This window comes from Pithys albifrons, chromosome 21 (assembly GCF_047495875.1).
Source record: "Pithys albifrons albifrons isolate INPA30051 chromosome 21, PitAlb_v1, whole genome shotgun sequence".
NCBI lineage: Eukaryota > Metazoa > Chordata > Aves > Passeriformes > Thamnophilidae > Pithys > Pithys albifrons.
The window spans coordinates 5,149,915-5,173,504 of NC_092478.1; the positions used below are offsets into that span (position 1 = coordinate 5,149,915).

General features: G+C 46.9%; 1 protein-coding gene across 2 annotated transcripts in view; it reads left to right on the forward strand.

Annotated features, from left to right (window-relative positions):
* The window catches only part of CLIP2 (CAP-Gly domain containing linker protein 2), a 68,554-nt gene extending 44,964 nt beyond the window's left edge, over positions 1–23,590 (forward strand). Inside the window, exons 5-17 of one of the 2 annotated variants that reach the window (XM_071575001.1) lie at positions 1,760–1,973; positions 2,887–3,084; positions 4,162–4,265; positions 5,750–5,810; positions 9,983–10,087; positions 11,619–12,563; positions 14,520–14,577; positions 15,672–15,755; positions 16,170–16,326; positions 16,819–16,978; positions 17,437–17,622; positions 19,947–20,009; positions 20,617–23,590. In XM_071575001.1, coding sequence (XP_071431102.1) covers positions 1,760–1,973; positions 2,887–3,084; positions 4,162–4,265; positions 5,750–5,810; positions 9,983–10,087; positions 11,619–12,563; positions 14,520–14,577; positions 15,672–15,755; positions 16,170–16,326; positions 16,819–16,978; positions 17,437–17,622; positions 19,947–20,009; positions 20,617–20,628 — 2,347 coding nt within the window. In that variant the 3' untranslated portion in view covers positions 20,629–23,590. The remainder of the gene's footprint in view (positions 1–1,759; positions 1,974–2,886; positions 3,085–4,161; positions 4,266–5,749; positions 5,811–9,982; positions 10,088–11,618; positions 12,564–14,519; positions 14,578–15,671; positions 15,756–16,169; positions 16,327–16,818; positions 16,979–17,436; positions 17,623–19,946; positions 20,010–20,616) is intronic. The other variant, XM_071575002.1, reaches the window with a different exon arrangement.

Below are 23,590 nucleotides of genomic sequence, written 5' to 3' on the forward strand. Positions count from 1 at the left end.
AGGGGGCTTTTGAGGGCATTGTTGTGCAGCCACAAGTACCAGTCTGTGCTTACACCAGACAGACCTGTGGAAGGGGCTGTGCCAGGCCCCCCTGTGCCTCCTGGATTTTGGGGATATGATGCTGAGCAGGGCTTGGCTGGGTTGTAAGGGGTCAGCCTGTGGTATGGCTGGTTTTCCAAACCCAAGGCCTGTGTTGGCAGCAAGCCAAGGAGGCTGAGAGGTTTGGGGTTGTAGAGGGATTGTTAAAAGTTTGTTATTAAAAAAAATGGGTTTGAGCAGATGTTTGAGAATGAGTTTTATTTTCATCTGGCTGGAGATCAGGCTGTTCTCTGGCCTCCCAAGCACGGGGGTCTGCCTGTGACACAGCTGTATGGCTGCCAGCACTTAAATATAAAAGGGAATTGGGGAAACAGCTGCTCACATCTGGAAAGAGAGGACTTGTGCTAGTAAAGCTGGATTTGAGTCATTTAGTCATTAGAATCTGTTTTTTATGTTAACATAGGACAGGCTGGTTTATGACCCAGTGTTTAGTCCTAGCCTTGCTGTGAAGCCTATGAGAAAGAGCTCTTACAGGAGACAGCTTTCTGTGTTGGCTGCTCCCCTGAAACAAGGGGATGGGATGCTGGGGGGAAATCGGTGTTTCCTGCTGCAGTGCAGGTGGCCAGCAGCAGATGAACCCTGGCTTGTTCCAGTCAGCCCAAACCCTGAAGGGGTTTCCAGGCTTTGACACGGGGTTTTGGCTCAGTTTTATTCTGGCAGAGGGCTCTGGAGAGACACAATCTTGTTGGGCTCACTGCAGTTTTTGAAGAGAACTTGCTCTGTAATTATCTGATCTTCCCTCTTCTATGCTTGCATCTTTCTAGGTTTGTTTGCGTGGGAACCAGTTTCTCTGCCACCCAGAGGATGTGGCACACACTGGAGTTTGCTGTAATGGTGTTTTTAGTTTCAAAGTTAGGGGCTGCCATTTCCCCCTTCCATTTTGGTAGGGAATTTTTTTACCCTGTATAACATTTATTCAGTGCTGTGTGATTGAGACTTTTAAATTGAATGCAGAATCCCAGAATGGTTTGGGTTGGAACCACAGTGTGTCATCTGAGCAGGAAGGGTCATCCCAGAGCACATGGCACAGGAATGTGTCCAGACAGTTCTGGAATATCTGCAGTGAAGGAGACTCCACACCTTCTCTGGGCAGCCTGTTCAGTGCTTGGTCGCTGCACAGTGAAGAAGTTCTTCCTCATGTTCAGGTGGAACTTCCTGGGCATCAGTTTCTGCCCAAGGCATCTTGTCTCACTGCTGGGCACCCCTGAGCAGAGCCTGGTCCAGCCTCTGACACCACCCTGCAGACACAGGGATACGACTTTCTTCAAAGCTGGATATAAAGAACATGTTGGTTTGTTGGGAAGGTTGGTTTATAAAAGGAAGCAGTGCTCTGTTGTGCTTATGTTCTGGGATCTCTGTGCTCTTCAGGCTGCCAGATGGGTCTTTCCTGGCATCTCATCAAAGTGCACAGCAATTAGTGTGTGACAATTATCACAGGATTCCCTGCTAAAGCACCACAAATGAAAACATGGAGATTGCCATTACAAGTACAGGGAAGGGGAATTATCCAACCACTTGCACACAGGAAATAATGTCTCAGCAAAGCATCCAGAGATGAGCTAAGGCCAGGGCTTTCTACTGCTTGGCAATGCCATTCTGCAAGGCTTGGGTGAGATGGATGCTCTGCCACTTCTGACTTGGTGCACCTCCTGTATCCCAGGTATTTTCAGTGTCCTCCCAAGTTTGGCCTCTTTGCTCCCATCCACAAGGTGATCCGGATCGGATTCCCATCCACCAGCCCTGCCAAGGCCAAGAAGAGCAAGAGGATGGCCATGGGAGTGTCAGCCCTGACCCACAGCCCCAGCAGCTCCTCCATCAGCTCTGTCAGCTCCGTGGCCTCATCGGTCGGGGGCAGGCCCAGCCGCAGTGGGCTGGTGAGTGGCTCCTTCATGGGCTGTGCAGCCTCAGTCTGGCTCTGTGACCAGGCTCCACAAAGTAGGAGGGTTGGGATTTTCTTTCAGCAGCTGTTCCTTCAGTGGTGGGGTCAGGGGAGTGGAGGGTGGGATGTTGTTACCCACCTTACAAATAGTCCCCCTACACAGAAACAAGAGTTGTAACAGCCATGGAGTGATTGTTATTGTTTAAGAGCCTGAACTGTGATTTTTGCAGTGTGACCAATCTGGGCTCTGCTGTCAGGAGCAGGTTTATAAGGGATCCCTGCAGAAAAAGGTCACTGCTTTTAGTCCCACGTGGTTGTGAGCAGTGTGCTCTGCTCTGACCAGCTGTGCAAAGCTCCTGCAGTGGCTGGAGGGTGACACTGTCCTGGATCACACGCCTGGGGCTTTGGCAGGTGCTCAAGTAGATGGACAGCAGAGCAGGCAGCAATGTTATTAAAAGCTCTGGCTCTTTTGTAGTGTGTGCTGCAGAGCACCTGCAGTCCACTTGGCTGGAGGTGAGAGTGCAGTGTCACTCCTGGGAGTGGATCTAAGCAGCCCATGCTGGTTTCCAGTTGAGATTAGTCTGCCCAAGTGAGGTCACTTTTTGAGACTTCATCAGTGCAGGTCATCAATATTTAAGAAGGCACATGATAAAATGCATGTTAGTCTTTCCTGACCCAGTTCACATCCCACATCCTGTTCTTTTGGAAGTAGTCCTTTCATTGCAGTGCAGAAGAACTGTTGAGCTTGTGAGCATTGTCCAGGTGTTTCACAGACTTAACCTCACCTGTAGAGTCCAGAGGTGTAACTCCAGCTCTGTACAGCTGAATAAATGATCATGAGTTGAGCAGATTTAACAGGTATTCTAGACTGGGAAGGACATAGCTTTACCCCATCTCTTTTTTTCCAGCTGACAGAAACCTCTTCTCGATATGCCCGGAAAATCTCTGGCACCACAGCTCTGCAGGAGGCACTGAAGGAGAAGCAGCAGCACATTGAACAGCTGCTGGCAGAGCGGGACCTGGAGCGGGCAGAGGTGGCCAAAGCCACCAGCCACATCTGTGAGGTGGAGAAGGAGATTGCCATCATGAAGGCCCAGCATGAGCAGGTAGGAGGTGATATGGCTTTATCACTAGCTCTCAAATATCTGAATATTTGATATCCCCTGAAAGTTTCAGGTCATAACATTACCCCTGTACATGAAACTTGGGCTCTGAATTTGTGCCTTTGATGTGGTGAGTTAAGCTGAGGCTCTTTTCCACTCTCCCAGTGTCACATGTGGTCTCTCTGCCCTGAGCCAGGAGCAGGAAAAGGGCTGTGCCAGATAAAAGGCAGTAGATAGTTTGTGTCTGGTGGATCAATACATTTCAATGGTGAAATGCAAGTGGAGAGTAAATTTGTTCCCTTCAGCTACCCAGTCTGGCCTTGGCTGTGACTGCATTGCAGTGATTTTGTGGTGCTGAGAACATCAGCTCAGTTCATGTCCCACAGCTTTCCTGCCAGAGAGAATGCTTTTATCACATCGATAAAGTCAGGAGATCTGGAAGGAAAACAAGTTGATCATATTAGGGTGGGGTGGTTTTTGTTTTTTGGGTTTTTTTTCACAAGCATTTGTACAAAGGATATTTTATGCACTTGAATGCTTAAAGAGAGGAGTTGTGTTTGTGCTATTTGTCACTATATGGCTCTTCAATGACTGCTGTTGTCCTGAATTACTTCCTCGTGCTTATAAACCCCAGTCAGCCACCTATTTGTGTAGTGGGTCACACCTGCCTGTCCAAAATGCAGGAGAAATTTGGAAATCAACTGCAAGCTGACATCTTTCTTGTGAATAGTGTTTTCCAGTAATTCCCAGAATGATTCTTACTTCATGATCAGGTAACCTCTGACTAGATTTTCAAAACTGTTCAGCCTTCAATTCTTGACTCTAATAAGAGCTGGATTCTCCAAAGAGTTGAAGTTAGAGGGGCACTGAATCATGGACCACACTTACAGCTGCTGGAGATTGAGTAGTATTTGTAGTCTTGATACCCACATCTTGGGCTCTTTGGAAAATCTGCCCTCTTACCACAGCACCCTCTGAAACAAATCAAAACTTTCTGTTCCCTTGTTCTGATCCTTTTTTAAACAACCCTGTTCTTCAAACATTGGTAACTTCTGTGGCTTGGGCTCTTTTTTGCTGCAGTATGTCACAGAGGCAGAGGGAAACCTCCAGCGAGCACGAGCCTTGGTGGATGGGATGCAGAAGGAGAAGATTGAGCTGTTGAACCAGCTGGAAGAGGAGAAGAGGTAAAGCAGGAGTGGATGGGTGTGAGGGAGGTGAAGTCCTGTGTGGACAGTGACAAAGCCTTCAGGTGGTTTTGGCTGAGGATACAGAATAAATGTTGAATCATAGACAGGGCTGTGCATGTTGGGCCATTGCAGACCCTTCTGTAGGACCTGGCTTTGCTTAAAGGCCCCTTCTTCCCCTTTGTTTGTGATGTTGAGGACATTCCTTCTGAGGAAGAAGAGCCAAACTGGCCTTACTGTGGTGTGTGATTCACCCTCTCTCACATCCCAGAGGCTCCATCCATGTGTATAGGATGATGCACACCCTTCCTCTCTAGATAAGATCTGCTTGTCCTTGTATATATGGAGTCCAGTTTCTCCAGATATATAATTAAACTCTTCAGTGGGAATAGAAAGACATTTCTGTGTATAAAATAACTGAAAACAGTGTTTATTTCCATTGGCTGATGCCCCTCCTGAGGATGAATTGTTCTTTTGTGCATAAGTCTCTCTGGTGTTTGGTAGGCAGCTCACTTTCCCAGCTCCAGGAGGCCCTTTAACCCAAGACAGCTGAGTTTTTCCCTAAATATCAACAGAAGCCTCCTCTAATTAGAGGAGGTTTAGACAAGAAAGCTTGTTTATGAAGTTAGATATGTACACTCACAGCTATTTTTATCTGTAACAGAATCAGAGTCCTTACATCTGGCTACCAGCTCAACATCCTCATTATTGCCTTTTTTTGAATCAGTAAAGAGAACAAAGAGGGCTGAGTTTAGCAGAAAATTGAATTATTTTGTATTGTTACTGGATTCCCTCTTCCAAAAGAGAAGAGTCCTCTGCATGTCTGTGTTTGTGCTTGTGGTTTCATATGCATTTATCCATGACTGGCCTGTGCAATCTGTGGGGAAGGCTTTCCTGCCAGGGTAACTCAGAGTTTCCACGTTAAGCATTGCCCACCCTCTGCTGAGGAGTCAGAGAGTCCAATTCCCTTGGGATAGTTTATATGGACCCTGTGCATTTGGCACAGGAGTTGCCCAGTGCTCAGCTGCAGGGTAAAGCAGTGAAGCTTGGTTGTGGTTTGCATGTTTGCAGGATCCCAGTGCCCAAGAACAGTAGTTGGGTGTGTCTGGGAGCTTGTCCCTTGCAGGAAGGCTGTGTTTGCTGGTACAAAGCTTGTCCTGCTCCATGGATCTTGCTGCTCAGTTTCCGCTGAGCTGTTTGTATCCAAAGCTGGTCTGTCTCCCTCTCCTCTCAGACTTTGATTCTGCAGACCATGACATAGTTTTTAAGATCAGGGTTTTTCTTTTTTCTAGAACACAAAAAGTCTTACCAGTAGCTTTTGGGTAGCGTTTCTATTTGTTTGTAATGATCTCTCCATCAGTGCTGGGTCCCACTAGTCCATAAAACTTGATCATAGTGAAAAAGCCCGTGTGTGATGGCTGGTTAGACAGAGGGTGCTGCTCTGGGTGTTACTGAATGCTCTTTGTGTCTTTTCCTCTCCCCAGGAAAGTGGAGGATTTGCAGTTCCGTGTGGAGGAAGAATCCATTACAAAGGGGGATCTGGAGGTAATTCCTAATGACGTTACCAAAATATGGGGTCAAAGCCTGAAATTGCAGTGGGGTCTCTCTTGAGTAACTTCTGCCACCTTTTGCTCCACTCAAAACAATACTTTATCTTCATTGATGGCTTTGGACCTGCTGTGAACAGCAGAGTGTAAATTGTGAGGATTGTTTTTTGGTGTGTTGCCCAGTGACTACTCATACTGGGAGCTGCCTGTGGAATTAATCCATCACCCTGACTTGCCAAGCCATGTTAAAATCTGTGTCTGAATGCATTGCAACATGTTTTTCCACTCTAGAAATCAACTGACTATTCAGTCCCTGTCCCTGCAGTGTCCTGCTCTTTGGAGCTGGTGGACACACGATCTCCTGGTTGGATGCTATTTAATTCCAGATGAAATGCTGTGTATCCTGAGGTATCCTTGTGAGGTGTCGTGGGGTTGGACACCAGGACTGACAACCTGTCACTGGGAAGGGCTATTGCAGTGAGCATTGTGCAAACTGGAAGTGATGTTGGGAGCTTGCCCTTGAGTGGGAGGCTTTTCCAGGGGGGAAAAATGAAAAGAAAATCTCTCTGTGAAAGCAAGGCTCTGCTCTCCACATGTAAACAAGGGGGTTCTCTTCTCTTTAGCCAGAGTGCCAGGTTAGTACCAGCCAGAAATGTCAAGGGCCCTGTGCCTCTTATTTGCTGTCACTCATAGCAATAAAAGCCCAGGAAAATGGGAAAACTAGGCAATGGATATGTTGCTGTGGTTGTGACCCTCTTGGCACAAACCTCTCTCTTCATCCAGAAGCTGAAGGAGCTGTTTGACAGGGTATAAATCAGCACTGCAAGTGCAGTTTCTGCTTGTGTGTGGGTGCAAAATCAAGTTTCTGTTGATGCTTGAGCTGACAGGTTCCCCCAGTGCTCAAGAGAAGTGTGGTTGATCCATCCATCCATCATTCCCTGGGAACTGTCCCTGGGGAAGCTCCAAGTGTTTCGGCCTGGCTGTGTGAAAGTGGCAGCAGGACCAGGGATAACCAGCAGGTGTATTTGGATGCATTTTTTAAAAAAGCCACCATGCTTAGCAAGGTGATAAGCTACATGACAGAAGTGCTCCTGCCCTCAGACTGGGACCTGCAGTCAGAGATCTGATTTTCTTGGGGCTGGGGAGGAATTGTTTTGCAGTGGGGATGTGGCCAAGCTTCCAGCAGACTCCTACAGTTCTGTCCTCCCTTCCATGTTTGTACAAAAAACCAAATAGCTCAGGAAAGCTTGATTTCCTGTGATCCAGGGAACTGGGATGTTCCCCATAAGTCCAGCATTAGTGCCAACAGAACGCTTGGCTGTGGTCAGTTTTTACATCCTGTCCTATCAATTTGGATACTCAGAATGGATGATTGACCCCTTGGAGTTAAATCTCACTATTCTGCTTTGTTGTGGAGACAATTAGGATTTCCAGAAGCAAGTCATTAACTTCTAGGAGAAAAAAAAAACCCAAACCAAACCTCTTGTTGGAAATCAGGAGGACAAGTGCTCCTTCATGCTACAGAGTGTTTCCTGGGAAATGGTTGTTCCTGATATTCTTTGTGTAAAATCATAACAAAGTCAAGCACTGGCTGCAAGCACAGCCCTTGGCATCCCTCTCTGGAGCTGAACTAAGCAAAAGCAAAACCCTTGTGACGTTGTCTTCTCTCCTCTGGTCTTGTAGTCCTCTTACACCAGCAGCTCTTCCAAATATTCAGAGGGGAATGTTTATCTTGACTTAACAGCCAGTAGCAGATGTGAGGGTAAGAACAGATTCTCCCTCTGTGGTCCCTGGATCCAGACTTTCTGCTGAAGGCTTGGCTAAACCCCTGCTGTTTGTCCCAACAGTTTGTAGGTTTTGAACAAATCCAGGGCTCTTGGGTGTTGAGCATGGCAGGCAGCATCCTTGGAAGCTCTTTGACCACAGAAATCCATGTGTTGGGGGCCTGGAGATACAGACCAAGGTTTTGGACCCCTGATGGAGCAGCTGTGGATTTAGCCTTGAAATGTAGTTACCAATTCAACCCATTTTTGATCCAGATTGGCAATGCTGATGTTGTGGTGCTTTGGAAGATGAAAAACAAATGCAGGAAAAGCTTTCAAGAGCTTTGGAAGATGAAAAACAAATGCAGGAAAAGCTTTCAGGAAAGATTTTTTGTGGTGGAAAGCTGGTTTATAGGAAATATTATCTCCATTAAGGAACTCTGTCATGCTCATCTCCTGGGTCCTGCATTGTATCTTGAATGCCTGTGGGAAGTCAGTTTGTAATTTGTGAACAGTAATTTAAGGCTAATTGCTACAAGGAGGTCTGAAGTTCATGTCTGAGCTTTCTCAAAGCGCAGGAGAACTTTGGATTTGAGGCTCTAACTCATCCTGACTAGTGTTGGCAAACCAACTTGCATTAAAAAATACAGGATTTGATGCAAATCTGAAAGTTAAGGACCTGAAAACAGTTGGTCTAATTCTCTTCCCTGTTGTGTGGGGGGTTTTGTTGGTTTTTTTTTCCTATTTTAATATGTTTTACAGTCTTGGAAAACAGCAGGATTAATAGATACTGAGCAAGAATATCAGGTGTGGCTGAGATAGCTTGGCTGGGAACTTGAGTGTCAAGCTCAGGAGTCTGGACTCTTTGGGAGGTCCAGAGATGAGGTTTGTAATAGATCACCATCTTCAGGTAGCCAAAATCAGATGTGCTGCCACCAGTTAATTCAGTGGTGCCAATGGAATATTTATTCCTATAAGTAAAATCAAGTCTGGAGTCTCTGTCTTGAAATGTGGATCTTTGAGCTTTGCAGAGAGCAGAATTAACTTTATTTAATTAATTAAATATCTTGATTTTTCTTACTAGGATACATTCAGCAAACTTTTGCACTTAAATGATATTATTTGGGAGTTTAATATTTGGCTTCTTGAAACCACATCTCTTTTCCCCTCCTTCAGGGGTCAAATAGAGCACATAAAATAAGGAGTAGTCTGAATACAGCTGGTAGTTGAGTCTTCACTATCTATGAATACCTGTGCAATGTTTTCAAGTCCCACAACTAACCAAGATGTGCTTTATAGCAGGAAAAGCAGAAAATCCCTCAATCCAATAAAAATAGGGGGAAGCAAATAATTATATGGAAAATGAAGGGGCAGAAAATGGGGCTAAAAAAAGTGGTTCTGAGCAGATTTGTTTGCTTTTTGGTAATTGATTTTTTTTTTGTAGACTGAGTTTAATTCAAAGGAAAAATTTGGTTTTGTAAGCTAAAAAAAAATGTGAAGATCAGAGTCTGCATGCATTTTCCCATGTCTCCTCTCCTCTTATTTAGGGGGAATTTTACATGATATTCCAGTGGTGGTTGTGGAATGCTGAGGTTTGTCACCAAATGCAGCTTTGTGGTACTTCTGCTTCGAAGGTGAAGGGCACTGAAGCAAAGCCCAAAGTCAATGCTCCTGTATTTGGGCAGGTTACATAAACCTCTTGTGCTTAGTTTGGTCATTTCTCAAACAAGCAAACAAACAAAAAACAAACAAGGCTTAGTGGAGCCTTGGTGTGCAAAAATCCCTTTGAGTTCCCTGGCAGCCCCTATACAAAGCCAAAGCACTGATTTATAGAGCACTTTGGTATCTGTTTCCCTGGTTTGCTTCAGTACAGTGTGTGTGGGTTTTACAACACTCTGTGTACAGTATGACCTGCTTTTTTTCCCCACCTAGTGCAGGGTTCACACAGTCTCCAGAGCAAAAAGAAGATGGGAACTTCCAGCTCTTTTCAGTCCACCTTGTGATTGTTCTCGAGGAGAGATGTGGAGAATTATTGCAAGGTCTTTGCATTCTCTGTGTGGTGCAAGGGCCTTGCACTGGTGGGAGCTTTGCTTTTTAGGAAGTGTCTTCAGGTGTGCAGGAAAACACCCAAGCAGGTTTCTAATGCAGAAGGATGTTTTCCCATCACATATCCAGTTTTCCTGTGAAGAGCCACTATGAGTACCATGTAAAATCCCTTAGGGACCTTCTTCTGTTCGGTTGGATTTTTCCTCCTCATTTGGATCTTTATTCTCCTCCTGTTGTGAACTGCCTTTCCTTGTCTTGTATGCTGGAGATGATGTTGCAGCCTTCTCTCTCCCTCTCTTTCTCTCTCTCCCTCTCTCCCTGCCCTGCTCCACCTCCGCTGTTCTCTCTCCCTCTGTGCCAGACTCAGACGCAGTTGGAGCATGCCCGCATTCGGGAGCTCGAGCAGAGCCTGCTGTTTGAGAAGGCACAGGCTGAGAAGCTCCTCAGAGAATTAGAGGACACCAGGGTAATGCCCCCCACGTGCCCTGCCTGCACAACAGCGCTTGCCCCTGCGTTGATGCTCATGATGCCTTGCTTTGGGTTTCTTTCTTTTGGGTTTTGTGGGGTTGATCAACTTTTGGCTTGAACTTAAGCTTCCCTGATGTTTTTTTTTTAAGTTTGTTTTTTATTTGCTCTCTTTCTCCTGGAAATAGTAGTACGAAATGATTTCTAGCTTTGCTTCTCATGTGGGGACTTGTTTCTCAGACTGAGTTTGCTGCTCTGCCCCATGCCACCATCTGATACATAAGCTCTTCACAATTCATTTTTCACTTAACATATCCCAGTAATATCTGCACCCTGCACAATTCATTCTGCATTGAGGCTGCAATAGGAAATAACGTTGCAATCAGCATTCCCTTTGTTCCCCTGCCAGCTGAGGGAGCTGCCATCTGAAATGGAAGATACACTGGTTAGTGCAGATGGGCTTGCTCTGATCCTTGGACAGGCTGCCCAGAAGAATCCTAAAAGCAGCCAGATGTGGAAGGGGCCTTCTCCTGCTGGTGTGGTGTGGGAAGCAGCAAACTTGCTGCAATGAGCTCGTGACTCACCGGTGGGTTTGAGAGCTGTAGAAAACACATACATGAGGATCTCCCAAAGGTCTGGCTGGTTTGAACCCCCCTGTGCCCACCTAAAATAACCACCACCAGCTTCCTGGGCTGATGGTTGGTGGGGAAATGGCAACTGCAATGGAGTGGAATTCATTCCTTGGGTTTGGTCTTGGTTTCCTTGTTTCTTCTGCTTTTCTAATATTGCTTCTGGTCAAATCTGCTCTTCTCCATCCATGGCTGCAGCACCCTGAGCTCCCTGTGACTCGCAGGTGGTTCAGCCCTGCCAGGTTACATTCAGACTGTAAGACATTGATCCATGGCCCTTATGCTCAGTGTTTACCATGGCCAGATTTATTGTCTTGCATCCTCTAGCCTTCTACGTTATTTTGACTTTACTAATAAACTCTAACAAATACTCATGTATAAAAATCCCTTTTCCTTTTTACACCAGGGTAAACAAATTGTGTTACAGCAGAGAGGTCTGTAGGCTGAGGATTGCTGAGCAATAAAGGAAACATGATATGCTTAATGCTGGTTTTGATGCTTGTGATATTCCTGCATGTGCAGTCACATCTCCTTTGTGCACCATCTGGCAAGATGCCTGGTCTGAAAACATAATGCCCTTCCAGGACATTATTTTTCATAAACCACCGTTGCTCTCTAGTGAGTTTCAAGGGTTATTTCCAAGATGTTTTTCTGTAAAAAGCAAGAGGTTTGTATTAGAAAAAAACAAATTACAATTGGCACAGATATAACAGTATGTTATCAGTGCTGGTTACCCTGGTGCAAAACTGTGCTCAGGTTGGAGGGTGCCGGGTGTTCTTTTGCTGTTTATTTGAACTTTGACTGATGTACTTTGGGTTTGCCTCCACTGGAGCACACTTACTAAAGGGTAAGGATGTGGTGATGGGAGACAGGCACTGACTTTTGTTCTCTGTCATGTTGCAGTTGACAACAGTGGCAGAGCAGTCCAGGATCCTGCAGCTGGAGGAGGAGCTGAGCCTCAGGCGCAGCGAGGTGGACGAGCTCCGGCAGTGCCTCAGGAGCTCCCACCAAGCAGAGAGCCCTGAGCACAACCTGGGCCTGCAGTCAGAAGCTCTTCGGCTGCGAGACCAGCTGCTCTCTGCCAACAAGGAGCACCAGAAGGAGAGCAGCCAGCTGAAGGAGAAGTACGAGAAGACATTAAAGAAGTACCAGCAGGAGATGGAGAAGCTGAAGTCTGTCAATGAGAAGTACTCTCAGGAAATAGTTGACCTAAAGCATAAAGTTCAGCAAGCCACTAATGAGAACATGGGGCTCATGGACAACTGGAAGTCTAAGTTGGACACGTTGGCTTCTGACCACCAGAAGTCTCTGGAGGACCTGAAAGCCACACTGAACTCAGGCCCTGACACCCAGCACAAGGAGATTGTGGAGCTGAAGGCAGTGGTGGAGAGTATAAAGATGGAGCACCAGCTTGAGTTGGAGAACCTGAAAGCAAAGCATGACATTGAGACAGCTGTGCATATAAAGGAGAAAGAGAGCCTCAAACTGAAGCTGCAGGAGGCTTTGGATGAAGTGGAAAAAAGCAACAGCAACTGGAAAATACAACTGGAAACCAAAAGCAGTCAGCACCTTCTTGAGCTCCAAGATGTGAAGGACAAGTGTCGAGATGCTGAGCTGAGGGTGCATGAACTGGAGAAACTTCATGGTGAATACACAGACCAGACAGAAGCAATAGCTTTCTTGAAAGAGCAGATTTCTTTGGCTGAAAAGAAGATGTTGGACTATGAAACGTTACAGAAAACAGAAGCCCAGAGCAAACAGGAGATCCAAAGATTGCAGGAAAAAGTGCTTGTCTTAGAGAACAAGCTGCAGTCCATGGAGGCCCTGCATCCTTCTCAGCATGCAAATGTATGACTTTGGGGGTCATTTTGCTTGTTTATCATCACTGTTGGTAACCCCTCCTGGAGTGGCCCTCAGCTGCTGCCTTGTGCAGTTTTCTGAGGCTCAAACATCTGGATGATTTTTTCCTTCCACTGACAGTGCTTTTTCTGCACTGTATCTCCATGCTGAAGGTGGTTCCCTATGCTTGAAAGCCAGGACAGTGGGACAATAAGCAAAAATACGAGTGAAGAGAAGCAAGTAGGGCCACATCTGGGCTTGGAGGCTGCTGTAGCAGCAGAGCCAGGGTGGTTATGGTTTGTCAGGGTGGGCTCTCATCCTGAGCAAGCTTTCTGAGCTGGAAAAGCAGCATTCTGACAGTACAGCTGTGTTCCTCCAAGGAGCTGCAGCAGCCTTGATGTCCTTTGGGAGGGAGGAGGAGAGGGTGGATGAACAGTCACTGCCCATGCTGAGATAGAGCACGTTGCTTTCTCAGCACCTGGAGCAGGATTTAAGAGCCCCAGTGAGGGGGCTGAGCTGTGGCATGGGGTGAAGGGGGCTGTGCCAGCAGCATAGCAGAGGCAGTGGGGAGGCTTCACAGCATATATGAGAGACAAGGAAATGTTGATTTGAGGATTATAGTAGAAGAGCTGCTGGCAAGGGTCAGGATGGCACAGGACTGGGGAAACAAAATGCCTGATTGAATATTGAATCCTGAACCTCTCAGGGAAGGCTGGAATAAGAGCAGTAATAATATGAAGAGGCCAGTTTTCTGTGGCCTTTGTCTCTTTGTCATAGTTTTTTTTTAATAGTCCCCCATGATGCCATCATCCTGCCTGTGTGAATGGCACAGGGACATGTGGCTGGTTCTGTACTGGAGGGAGGGAGGAGGTTGCTACTTGAGGCTCAAGGCTGGGCCCCTCTTTGTGTTTGGATTCTGCGTGAGAAATGAGCAAAAACCCCAATTTACCACTTGTCCCTGTGGGGATGCAGGAAATGACAATAAGCTGTAAAATGTGCATGTTTTTAAGAATGCTGTGTTGAAATTTCACTGGTGATGTAGCTGCTGTTCCAAACAGAGTTGCCAATGAAGTGAATTCAATGCCTGTGTTTAATTTCTCAGCCCCATTGAAACCAGTTGCACCTTCAAGTAGCAAAGTCAAGGCCATGAATTGCTGTTGGCCAAGTGAGAGCTTGCAAAAAGGCACACTGAGGACAGGAGAGGCAAAAGCCAAGGAGGAATCTACAGCATTAATAGTATTTCAGGGGTTGGTTCATCACGTTGCATCTAGTAAAGACAGTTGGGAAGAATAAGTACACTCAGGGCCCTGGGAAAATATTGCCACATGTCACATGTTAGAGCTGATACTCAAACAGGAATGAATGGAAAAGAAGAAGCTGGAGGCTTGTTCCAGATCCCTTTAGATAAATGAGAGGGCTCTGGGGAATATTGATACTGGATTAGAACCAGGGAGTCTTGAAACAATTATTTCAACTATGTGTTGATTAAAATCAGGAGAATATGGGAAGAAATGCATGAGTGAAAGCCTTGGAGGATCACAGGTCAAGTTCTATTTTAAAATGTCTTAGTTAATTTAAAGTGACTGCAATATTAACTGTGCAAGTATTTTAAACAAACAAATTTGTCTTGTGACAGTCGTTCCTAGGCCTTCAAGTGAGAACCACAACTCTGCTTCCCAAGAGCAGTTAAATAGTTTTTCCATACCAAAAGTACATCAGGGAATGTGTTTCCCCTTTGGGGGTGCTCCTGCTTCTGTTTGGGTCCTGCAGCCCACTCAGAGTTTTGGGGACTTACCTCAGGGCACTCAGTGGTGGCCACAGTGGCCTCATGGCATGGAAAGCTGGTCTGTGAGCTCTGTGCTCTCTGGCTTTTTCTACTTTGGATGGGGCTTTGTGGTTCTTAACTTTGCTTTAAATCTTTGGGTGAAGTGTTGGTTTACATTTCGTGTTTTACATTCATTTCAGATGATTGAAACTAATGATATTTCAGAAGAAAAGATAAAGATGAAGGAGACTATGGAAGGTATCAAACTGTTGTTTTTACTTGGAACACCCTGTTCTAGTGGCCTGTGTGCTTTTTCTCCCTCTAACTTTCTGCTCTCACAGACACAGCTGCGTGGAAGGGGCTTAGGAAGTTGTTTCATCTCTCAGAATCTGCTGGATGGCATTTGTTGGCTGGCTTTGTTTTTTCCCTCTAATCTGGCTGAGTGTGTGCAGGGAGGGCAGTTTTCAGTTGTGTTACCCAGTCACTATGCAGATGGTGCAGGTTGGAGACAGATCTGGGGAAACAGACTCATTTCCATCCCATTGCTGGTTTTTACAGCAGGTGAAATTCAGACCTTAATGTAATTTGTTCACAGGAGAGGAGTGATAATGGTAGATATTAATGTGACAGACTTACTTTTTATTAAGCTTACTATAAATCAAATCCATCCTTTTAACAAAACTTGAAATTTTATGCACTCAGAAAATTTTTTAAGGACTTTTGGAACTGAACTGCACTCAGGCCCCTCACAGATGGGGAGCTGTAACCTAAACTATGTTTCTATACCAAATTGTTTGCTGATTGACAGTAATTCCTGCCTAGTGGTGGCAGAGCTTAACTAGTTCCAGCAGCTACTGCTCTGAATGGTCACTCAGCCCATGTGTGTGTTGTTTCCACACTGAATAACCCAAAGATAGGTGTACTGAAAACAGCCAGCTCAGACTTGAGCCACAAAAGCATCAGACTTCAGATCTGCAGCTCTGAGCATGGAAATGCATCAGTTCAGAAAACACATCTTTTGAAACTATCTCTGTCTTCCAATGTAGGAGATGATACAAATAAATGTGCTGAAAGTTCCTTTTTTGTGGTTTTTATTAATGCTTTATTCTCTTTTTTCCCCTTCTTTTGTGGTTGTTTTCTTAAACCTGTTTGATGAGACTTCCCATTGTGCATCCCACCTCTGAATGCCTGGATGGTGATGGGATGCAGTGAGAAAACACCTGTTATGTGTCTCCTGCTGCTTCTCTGCTGTTGGGGGTACCACCCTGTGTACCTCAACCACACAGTCAACATCTTGATTTGCACAAAGCATTTTCCGACCTTCTAATCTTTATCTTTTCATTTCCACACAGACCTCCAAGACAAGCTGAGTAAAAGAGACAAAGAGGTGTCATCCCTGGTGTCCCAGAACGAAACTCTAAGGGCCCAAGTAAGTGGTAAGTTTCCCTAATCCAGTGTTGGTGGGAATGAAGCATTTCCCTCCTCATCCTCTGTACTGGTGTTGAACAAAGGTCCAGGTGCTGAAATGGGCTGGTATAAACCATGATGCTGCTGGTCGTTTAATGGATATTGTTGGCAAAAATTAATTCAGGAGTTGAACACAAACAGTGCAGGAAATATTTTTATCCTGTGAGGGAGGATTTGAGTTCACCGAATGGCTCAGTCTAAAGAGACAGAAGCCAATGGAGCTGAGTGTTGTTTACAAGATCTCCCCTTAAACAGGCCGGGTCCAGAGCTAACTAGGTCTGTGCTTTTTGGGCTGGGACTGGGATTGGGAAAAGGCAAAAAGTGGGAATGTAAGGAAAGGCATAGTGACCTTTTTTCCCCCCAAAACCCTCTGCTTCTCATAGCTTTGGAAAATAAATGCAAAACAGCAGAAAAGAAGGCTGATTCAGTGTTCAAAGAAAAGAAGAGGCTGGAAGGGGAACTGGAAGCCCTGACCAAGAAAACACACGATGCTTCAGGGCAACTGGTCCTGATTAGCCAGGAGCTGCTCAAGAAGGAGAGGTCAGTGTGCAGGTCTGGAGGACAGAGCTGAAGACAGAGGGACTCTGTGGGTATTCATGTTCATTCTGGGTACTGTAATTGACCACCTGAAGGAATGTAGAGGTTGCATTGTTGAAGTCCAGCCCCCAACTTGCCTGTCTTTAGAGATGCTGATGTGGGAATTTGGTTAGAATTAGGGGCTGTGAATTCTCGAAGGCACTGCCCTGTCACTGCTTGCCAGGAGCTGCAAGACAGCTCAGTGGCCATGTAGATGCTGAATGAAGTCATCTACAAGCCAGCCAAGCTGGCAGCTGCCCTGTGCAGGTCGTAGTCTCCTTAAAGCTGGCACAGTGGGACAACAAGAGATCTGAGCCCCTGAAGTGGTGGGAGTTGGGGAGATTTGCTCGCTGGTCTTTCTTTGGGTGCATAGCAAAGATGGGAAGGAGCACAGCAGGACTCCAGTGGTGTGTGGGCTCTAGAAATGTTTTCACCTCTTCATGCTGCTTCTTCCAGGAGCCTGAATGAGCTGAGAGCCTTGTTACTGGAGGCAAACCGGCACTCGCCGGGGCCGGAGAGGGACCTCAGCCGGGAAGTGCACAAAGCTGAGTGGCGGCTGAAGGAGCAGAAGCTCAAAGATGACATCAAGGGGCTTCGAGAGAAACTGGTTGTGCTGGTAAGGGCACCAAACCCCATCCTGGGCTTGGCCTGGAGCTGGAGGACTCTGTGCTGATGGGGAGGGCAGTGGTCTGAGCCTTTCACTCTTGCTCCAGGTTTTTGTGGGTCATTCTCCAGTGTCTTTCTGTTCCCACGGGTTTTAGATCCGTGGCTAAATAGGGCTAAAATTTCTGGAAGAAGATGAAGGTCGTTCAGCTAGACTATGTGTTTTTACACTGTCTCTAATCTAAGATCCTCCAATTCCCGTGTACTTCAGTGTCCTCCAGTGGCTGAAATGTGAATAACCGATCTGGAACTGGAGCTGCTGCTGGTTGCACTCCATACGAGCCTGTGCTCTGCCCCTGCCTTCTGCTGAATTCCTAGCGTGGTTCTGGGAGCTACGTGGATTTGTACTTGGAGTTTCTGTAGTTCCTGGTTTTGATCTAACATGCTCCTCCTTTCCCTTTGCTGTCCAAGGACAAGGAGAAGTCAGTGACAGATCAGCGGCGCTACTCCCTGATCGACCCCTCGTCGGAGTCGGAGGTGATCCGGCTGCAGCACCGGCTGGTCAGCACAGAGGACGTGCTGCGCAACGCCCTGGAGCAGGGCCACCAGATGGAGAAGCTCATGGAAGCAATGAGGCTCTCCTCTGAGAAAACACAGGTAGAGCATTAGCAACCACCTCTGGGGTCGCTCAGCCCTCAGCAATCCCCTGGGATCTTACCCTGTGCTCTGGGGGTGATGCCTCAGCTGGGTCCTTTTCCTCTCTGCTGGACCCTTGTTCTGTCAGATGTAGCTTAAAGCTGTAAAATCCCTGCTGGCTGATAATCACAGATCCCCTTGTGCTCTGGAGAATGGCTGCTAAAGAGTGGTGGTTGGGGGGAACTGCAGTGTGAGTAACTGTTCTTTGTGTGTGCAATGTCATGTGGCTGCATGGCCTTGCACTGCAGGTACTTTAGAACATGGAAGTTGAGGGGTTTCTGCCATCCCTCTTCTTTGAGAGGTTTAATTCTGTGCAGTCCATAAGCAGAAACTTTGGAAAGATTTCCACTCTCACCAGCTCCTGAAGGCACCTCTGTATCCAGTGTGGGTTTGCTGATAGACTGTGAATGTTTCCACTCCAGTTACTGTCTTCTTTCCACAACTTCCTCTGGTCTGGCTGTGTTTCTTCTGGCTAAGGGAAAACGGCTTCTCTTGTCTGTCTTGCATTCCTCTTTATGAATGTGAAAGCTACAAATAACTTGACTCTCAACATTTGTTTTTTCCATCTCATACCCGTGGAGTCTCAGCCCTGACTGGTTCCTCCTGCAAAGTGACCTGCCCTTTGTGCCAAACTGTGTGCTTCCTGTCCTTGATTGCTCTTCCAGCTGTATTTTCTCTTGGCTCTGCAACCAGGCCGTGGCTTTCAGAGCCCAGATGCACCAGTGCTCCTCTCATACTTGCTCATTTAAATTCTTAGCTGAAAATATCTTTCCCTTGCAGTAATTGGTGTTCAAGTAGACACCTCAGGGTAGTACAGAGAATGGGCAAAGAGCTTGTTTTCCCTAATGCAGGTGCAGATATGCTGTGGTGGGTAACCTTGAGGGTATCTCCTCCCATGACAGTCCCCTTTGGATGCACCAAACATTCGCATTGCAGTGGTATATGCAGGCAGGTGGTCAGGAGGAGGGTACGAGGTAAAAACTGCAGTCCTGAAAGCTCTACTGGCTCAGCTGAGTGTGTGTTGCAGACAAGTGTCTACGGCCCTCAGTGCAGCAGCACCAGCTGTCTGCCAGCACCAGGCAGGACAGCTGGAGTTGTGATGACACGTTTGTGGCAGTCCAAGATGTACCATAATCCTGTTGGTTCCTCCAGAGTGACTTTAGCTTCTGGAGTAATTGCTGGGTGTCAAATGGAGATACATCATGACAGCCTCATCTGTTGGCAGCTACAGGAGGGGTGGGTAAGGTTATTCTCTGCTTTACTGCAAAGTCCTTTGAGAAAGGGAAATCTTCCCTTTTGCATTCCCATCTCCAGAGATGGTGCAGATGGTAGTTATTTCTCCCTGAAGTGTAGAAAATAACTAATCTTACATGAAGTGACTTGGAATAGGCCTTATGAGGTCAGCTAACATGTTCCTGGTATTAGTTTGATACTTTCATGCTTAAGAAAACTTAGACATATAACAGGATATTGTTATGTCTTCAACTACAATGCATGGTGCAAAGAAGCAGAGGATTACTGTGGGAAGCCAGGCTTCAAATTTCTGTTGATGTCGGGGGTTTACAAGGAAGTGTGGATCAAAGATGCCCAAACCAAATCTCTGTCCTGTAGGGGTTTTTCTGCACCTTTGTTGTCCCTGTGAAGATGGAGCTGGGGCTCCTCTAATGATGGGTTTTAACCCTGCAGTCTTGTTTCCCCATAATGTCTGGTTTTCCTGCCATCAGCAGTTCACCAGCAACTGTGACTCTGATTTCCAAAGCCCAAGTCCCTGGCATTTGGAATGCTGGGACTTTCTTCTCTTGCTTGTGCTGGCTATTCTGTCATTTTGAAGCTGAAGGGCTCTGTATTATCCCTGCTAAAGAAACATTATAAATGTTTAAAAGTTCTTGTTCTTTCTAAAGATAGAACAGCCTGTCCTGGCTGGCAGGCTTGTCCCTGGAGGTGGGAAAGGGCAAATGTCCTTTTCAGTGCTGGATGTTCAGTGTGCCATGTTTTGCAGCTAACGCTGCCCTTGGCTGAAGGTTTGCTTTTGGGGATTTAAGAGCTGGAAGTGAAGAGTGGGTTTGTGTCTGTAAGGAACTTGGGATGTTTTGTAGCTGGGAAGGATGCTGGGCACTGGGCCAGGGTGCAAAGGGCAGGAAGCTGGGATTTTTGTATCCTCCTTTCCTTGTGCTTGTGGGCAGCTAAGGAAGGACATGTCAGCTTTGCCAGATTTCAGTGCTCATAAGCAAAACCACCAGGATCTATGTCCCTCTTCAGTAAGAATTGTCTGTTCTCCATTGCAGACTGTTGGAAATTCTGGGTCTTCTAACGGGATTCACCAGCAGGATAAATCCCACAAGCAAGAGGTAAGTTATGAGCAGGATGTTGTTTAAAAGAGTGACTGCTTTGTGTGACTTTGCTGTGCTGGGGACACCACTTGGACGGGGCAGTTCTGCCAGCCAAAGTTTGACTTTGTCATTCCTACACTGAAAGCAAGAGGTTTTGCACAACTCCAGTTACCAAGTGTGGTGGGAACCTCACTAAATACCCCTTGAAGCCCTGGGGAAGGTGGTGGTGAGGGTGTTGATGAGGTGCAATGGGTACTTGTGCTGGGAGAAGCAGTGGGACAGCAGAGAAGCTCTGCAGTGTCCTGGGTCAGTGCTGTGTGACTTTTCTTCTGGCAGCCCCAGCTAGAACCTGCTCAGACTCAGATCTCTGCCATCCTCTTTACATGGGTGGCATTTGTGGGACACACTGTCCTGGTCTCTCAGTTTTCATTATTCAGGACCTTCCATTATACAAGACCTGTAGCCTCAGATTTTATCTCCGCGCAATCTGAGGAAGAGGCAGTGGGACTTACTGGGAGAGCAGTGGGTCAGGATATGGCGTTCCACTCCATGCTTCAGTGTCCTCTTCCAAAAAAAGATCTCTGTGCTTGTCTCATTTTGCCTAACAAGATCTGTTTTCTTCCAGGAGAAGCTCTGATAGAGAAGAGGTGAAGAGGATCATTTCACACCAGTATCAGCTCCTCTGCACAGTCAGGATAAACAACACCACATCTGGCTTTAGCACCTCCAAAAGACCACACACAGTATTTTCACTTTAAAAAAGGACAATGTTTATAATGTACTAACTGATGTAATCAGGACAATCCTGGAGTCCAGTTTTCCAAGACAGCCATTGTTCCAGGAGGGAGCAGAAGGATCTCTCTGGGTTTGGTTTCTTATTTGTATTGGTTTTGACTGTGGAATTTGTGTTGTTTGAGCTGCCCCTGTCCCACCAGCTGACGTGGTCTGGATGGCAGCTGCCCCGACCGGTGGCTGAAATGTCAGTGAGTCCCAGTAACCCCCCAGGAGCTGCAAAGGGATTTGCTTCTGGTGTCCAGCTCCAAAGTGTGTGCCCAGAGGCTTCAAGCTTCCCATAGGGTCTGACCCTTCCCTCCCACCTACCCTGATGTCCAGAGGACCTGCACAAGTGAGTGAAACCTGCTGGGATGAGGAAAACAGGCTGTGGGGATGTATTCCCCTCCTCTCCTTGCAGAAGACATCACTTTTAGAGCACAGAGGCTGCACTCCTTTGTATCATAGCATGTTGTGGGAAATAATCCAGTTTTGAAGGAATATTTATTTTATTTGTCCCCCTCCTGCTGACTTTGGGGAAGGAGCTGTGGTGGCTCTGAGTTTGGGGATGGGCACAGTTTGCTCAGATGCCTTTCTTTCTGCAGTGAGATCTCTGAGCAGACCTGCTGATGTCCCATGCCACAGCCAGCTGTCCAGCCTGGCTCCTCTCACTCATGGGGGTTTTACTGGGTCTGTTTTGAACTCAGGATCCACAGATGCTGGATCTCAGCATCACTGGCCTGGGAGCTCCATGTTGGGAGCAGTCAGTGTGGGACAGGTGCCTTGAGGAAAAGGTTCCCTCCTTGCCTGTTTAATTTAACAGCTAATTGGGGATTGCCTGGCACTTTCCAGAGCTGTTGTTGGCTCTTCAGCGTGATTACCTGAGGTGGATGAGGTGAAGGTGCTGCTGTGAGCACTCACACAGCAGTGGCTGCCTGGCTTTGATGGGTTCAGCAGTCCTCTGGTACGGCCTGAGAGTATTTGGAGCAGAGGAAATCCAGGACTGGAGCCTACACAGCTCTTGGGTCTGTACCAACAGTGCAGGCCCCAGGCAAGGATCCTGTTCCCTCTTCCCAAGGCTTTACTCTAACTTTGCACCACAACTCCCAAAGGATGTGAGGGCAGAGGAAGAGGATGATGTGTTCTGAAAGATGTGAGAGAGCCCAGCTCAGGTTCACTGTTCAGTACCACAGGGAACAGTCACAGCAATATTTTACCAGTTTCCTCCCCATCAGTGCCCAACTCCTCCAGTGTTATGAGCTCTTATGTTACAATGGGGCATCTGTGAAAGGGCAAGATCAAAGAGATCAGTGGGGGAGGAGATCTGAGCCAGACCTCAAGCAGGTGAACATGATGTCACATCAGCTCCATTGCTTTTTGCCCTGATTTCCCACAAAGTTGTGTTACTTTTTCATAGTAGGTTGCTGGACTCCTGCTTCCTTGAAGGATGAGCAGCCTGGGAAAGACTTTGGGCTTCATGGCTGTGATTCTACCATGAGGAGGAGGATGGTGAATATGTGACCCTGCTCACTTGATGCAGGATTGGTGATCTCCCATCCTTCACAGGAAGATGGCAGAGGAAAGGGACATCAGGGGTGTAAACATGTCAGAAAACACAACAGAAATCTGGGACATGGCACTGGGAGGCAGAGCCTGGGATCAAATTGACTGGAAGGAATTCACAAGGAATCCCATCCTGCCTTATTGGAGTGTTTCTTTAGCTCTTACTAATCACCAGGGAGATTGCTACATCTCTGCCTAGCTCTGCCTAGAATTTCCCAAGGCATCATAGGGGTGGTCTTCAAAATCCTCATGGTGGTGTATTCATCTAAATGATTTAGCAAAGTCCCAGAGGGAGTGTTTCTTTGTTACAGCCCTCAATAGTGAATACCTCACTGGGAGCTTCTGTTTTGAAGAATTTAGGGCTGGTGTTTTCAAAGTGTTCCTTTGGCTAGATGGTCTCTGAAGTCATGTGTGCAGCTCCTGTGGGCTTCCCAGGGCTTCCTGGGCCCTTGCAGGATGGAGGCCCCATTCTGGTTATTAACTTTTTTTCCCTGATAGGTGTTCTAGAGACTTGTGTCCAGCTACCTTCACCTACAGAGTAAAGATACCTGTGTTTTCCATCTTCTTTGGCTCTGCATAGGGCAGAATTCCCCAGGAGTGGTTATGGGGACCATGTATTTGGTTCTGTTAATCAGATTTGAACCTGTCAGGCTGGAGGAGTGTCTGGCTCCTGCCTCTTCCCAGTGACCAGCCCCTGAGAGCAGCTCAGACCTATGGCTTTTCCTGTTCAGCTTGGTTGACAATGCAGAACAGCAGCAGATGGGTCAGAACAGGTTCAGAGTTAGTGCTGGTGGGTTTTTCTGCCTGTAAAGAGCTGTACTGGTCCCTAAGGATCACCCTTAGGAGCTGATGGCACTGCTTGGCTCTCTGTGGAGACTCTGTGGTTGTTCTGTTGCAGGGCTGTACCCAAACAGGGAGTGGGGTGAAGTCCCCAATTCCCTTGGGGTGCAGGTCCATAGGAGCGGCTCCCAGATAGGACCAACCACAATACCAACAAGATATGCTGTCACATGGGTCACCTGGGCTTCAGCTCAACCCTGTGTAAGGGGCCAGGAGGGATTAGACCACAGCCATGTCCTCCCTCTCCAAAACTGGCACAGGCTTCCTCAGGGCACTGGCCTCTGCCTGCCCTTCTGAGGTTATAAGAGACCAAACTAGGGACAAACTTGGAAAGGACAAGGAGGAGATTCCCCAGCCCCTCTATTTATTTGTAAGTTTAAGTGCTATTTTTGCCTATGTGGTGGTGTATAAAGTACTTCAGAATA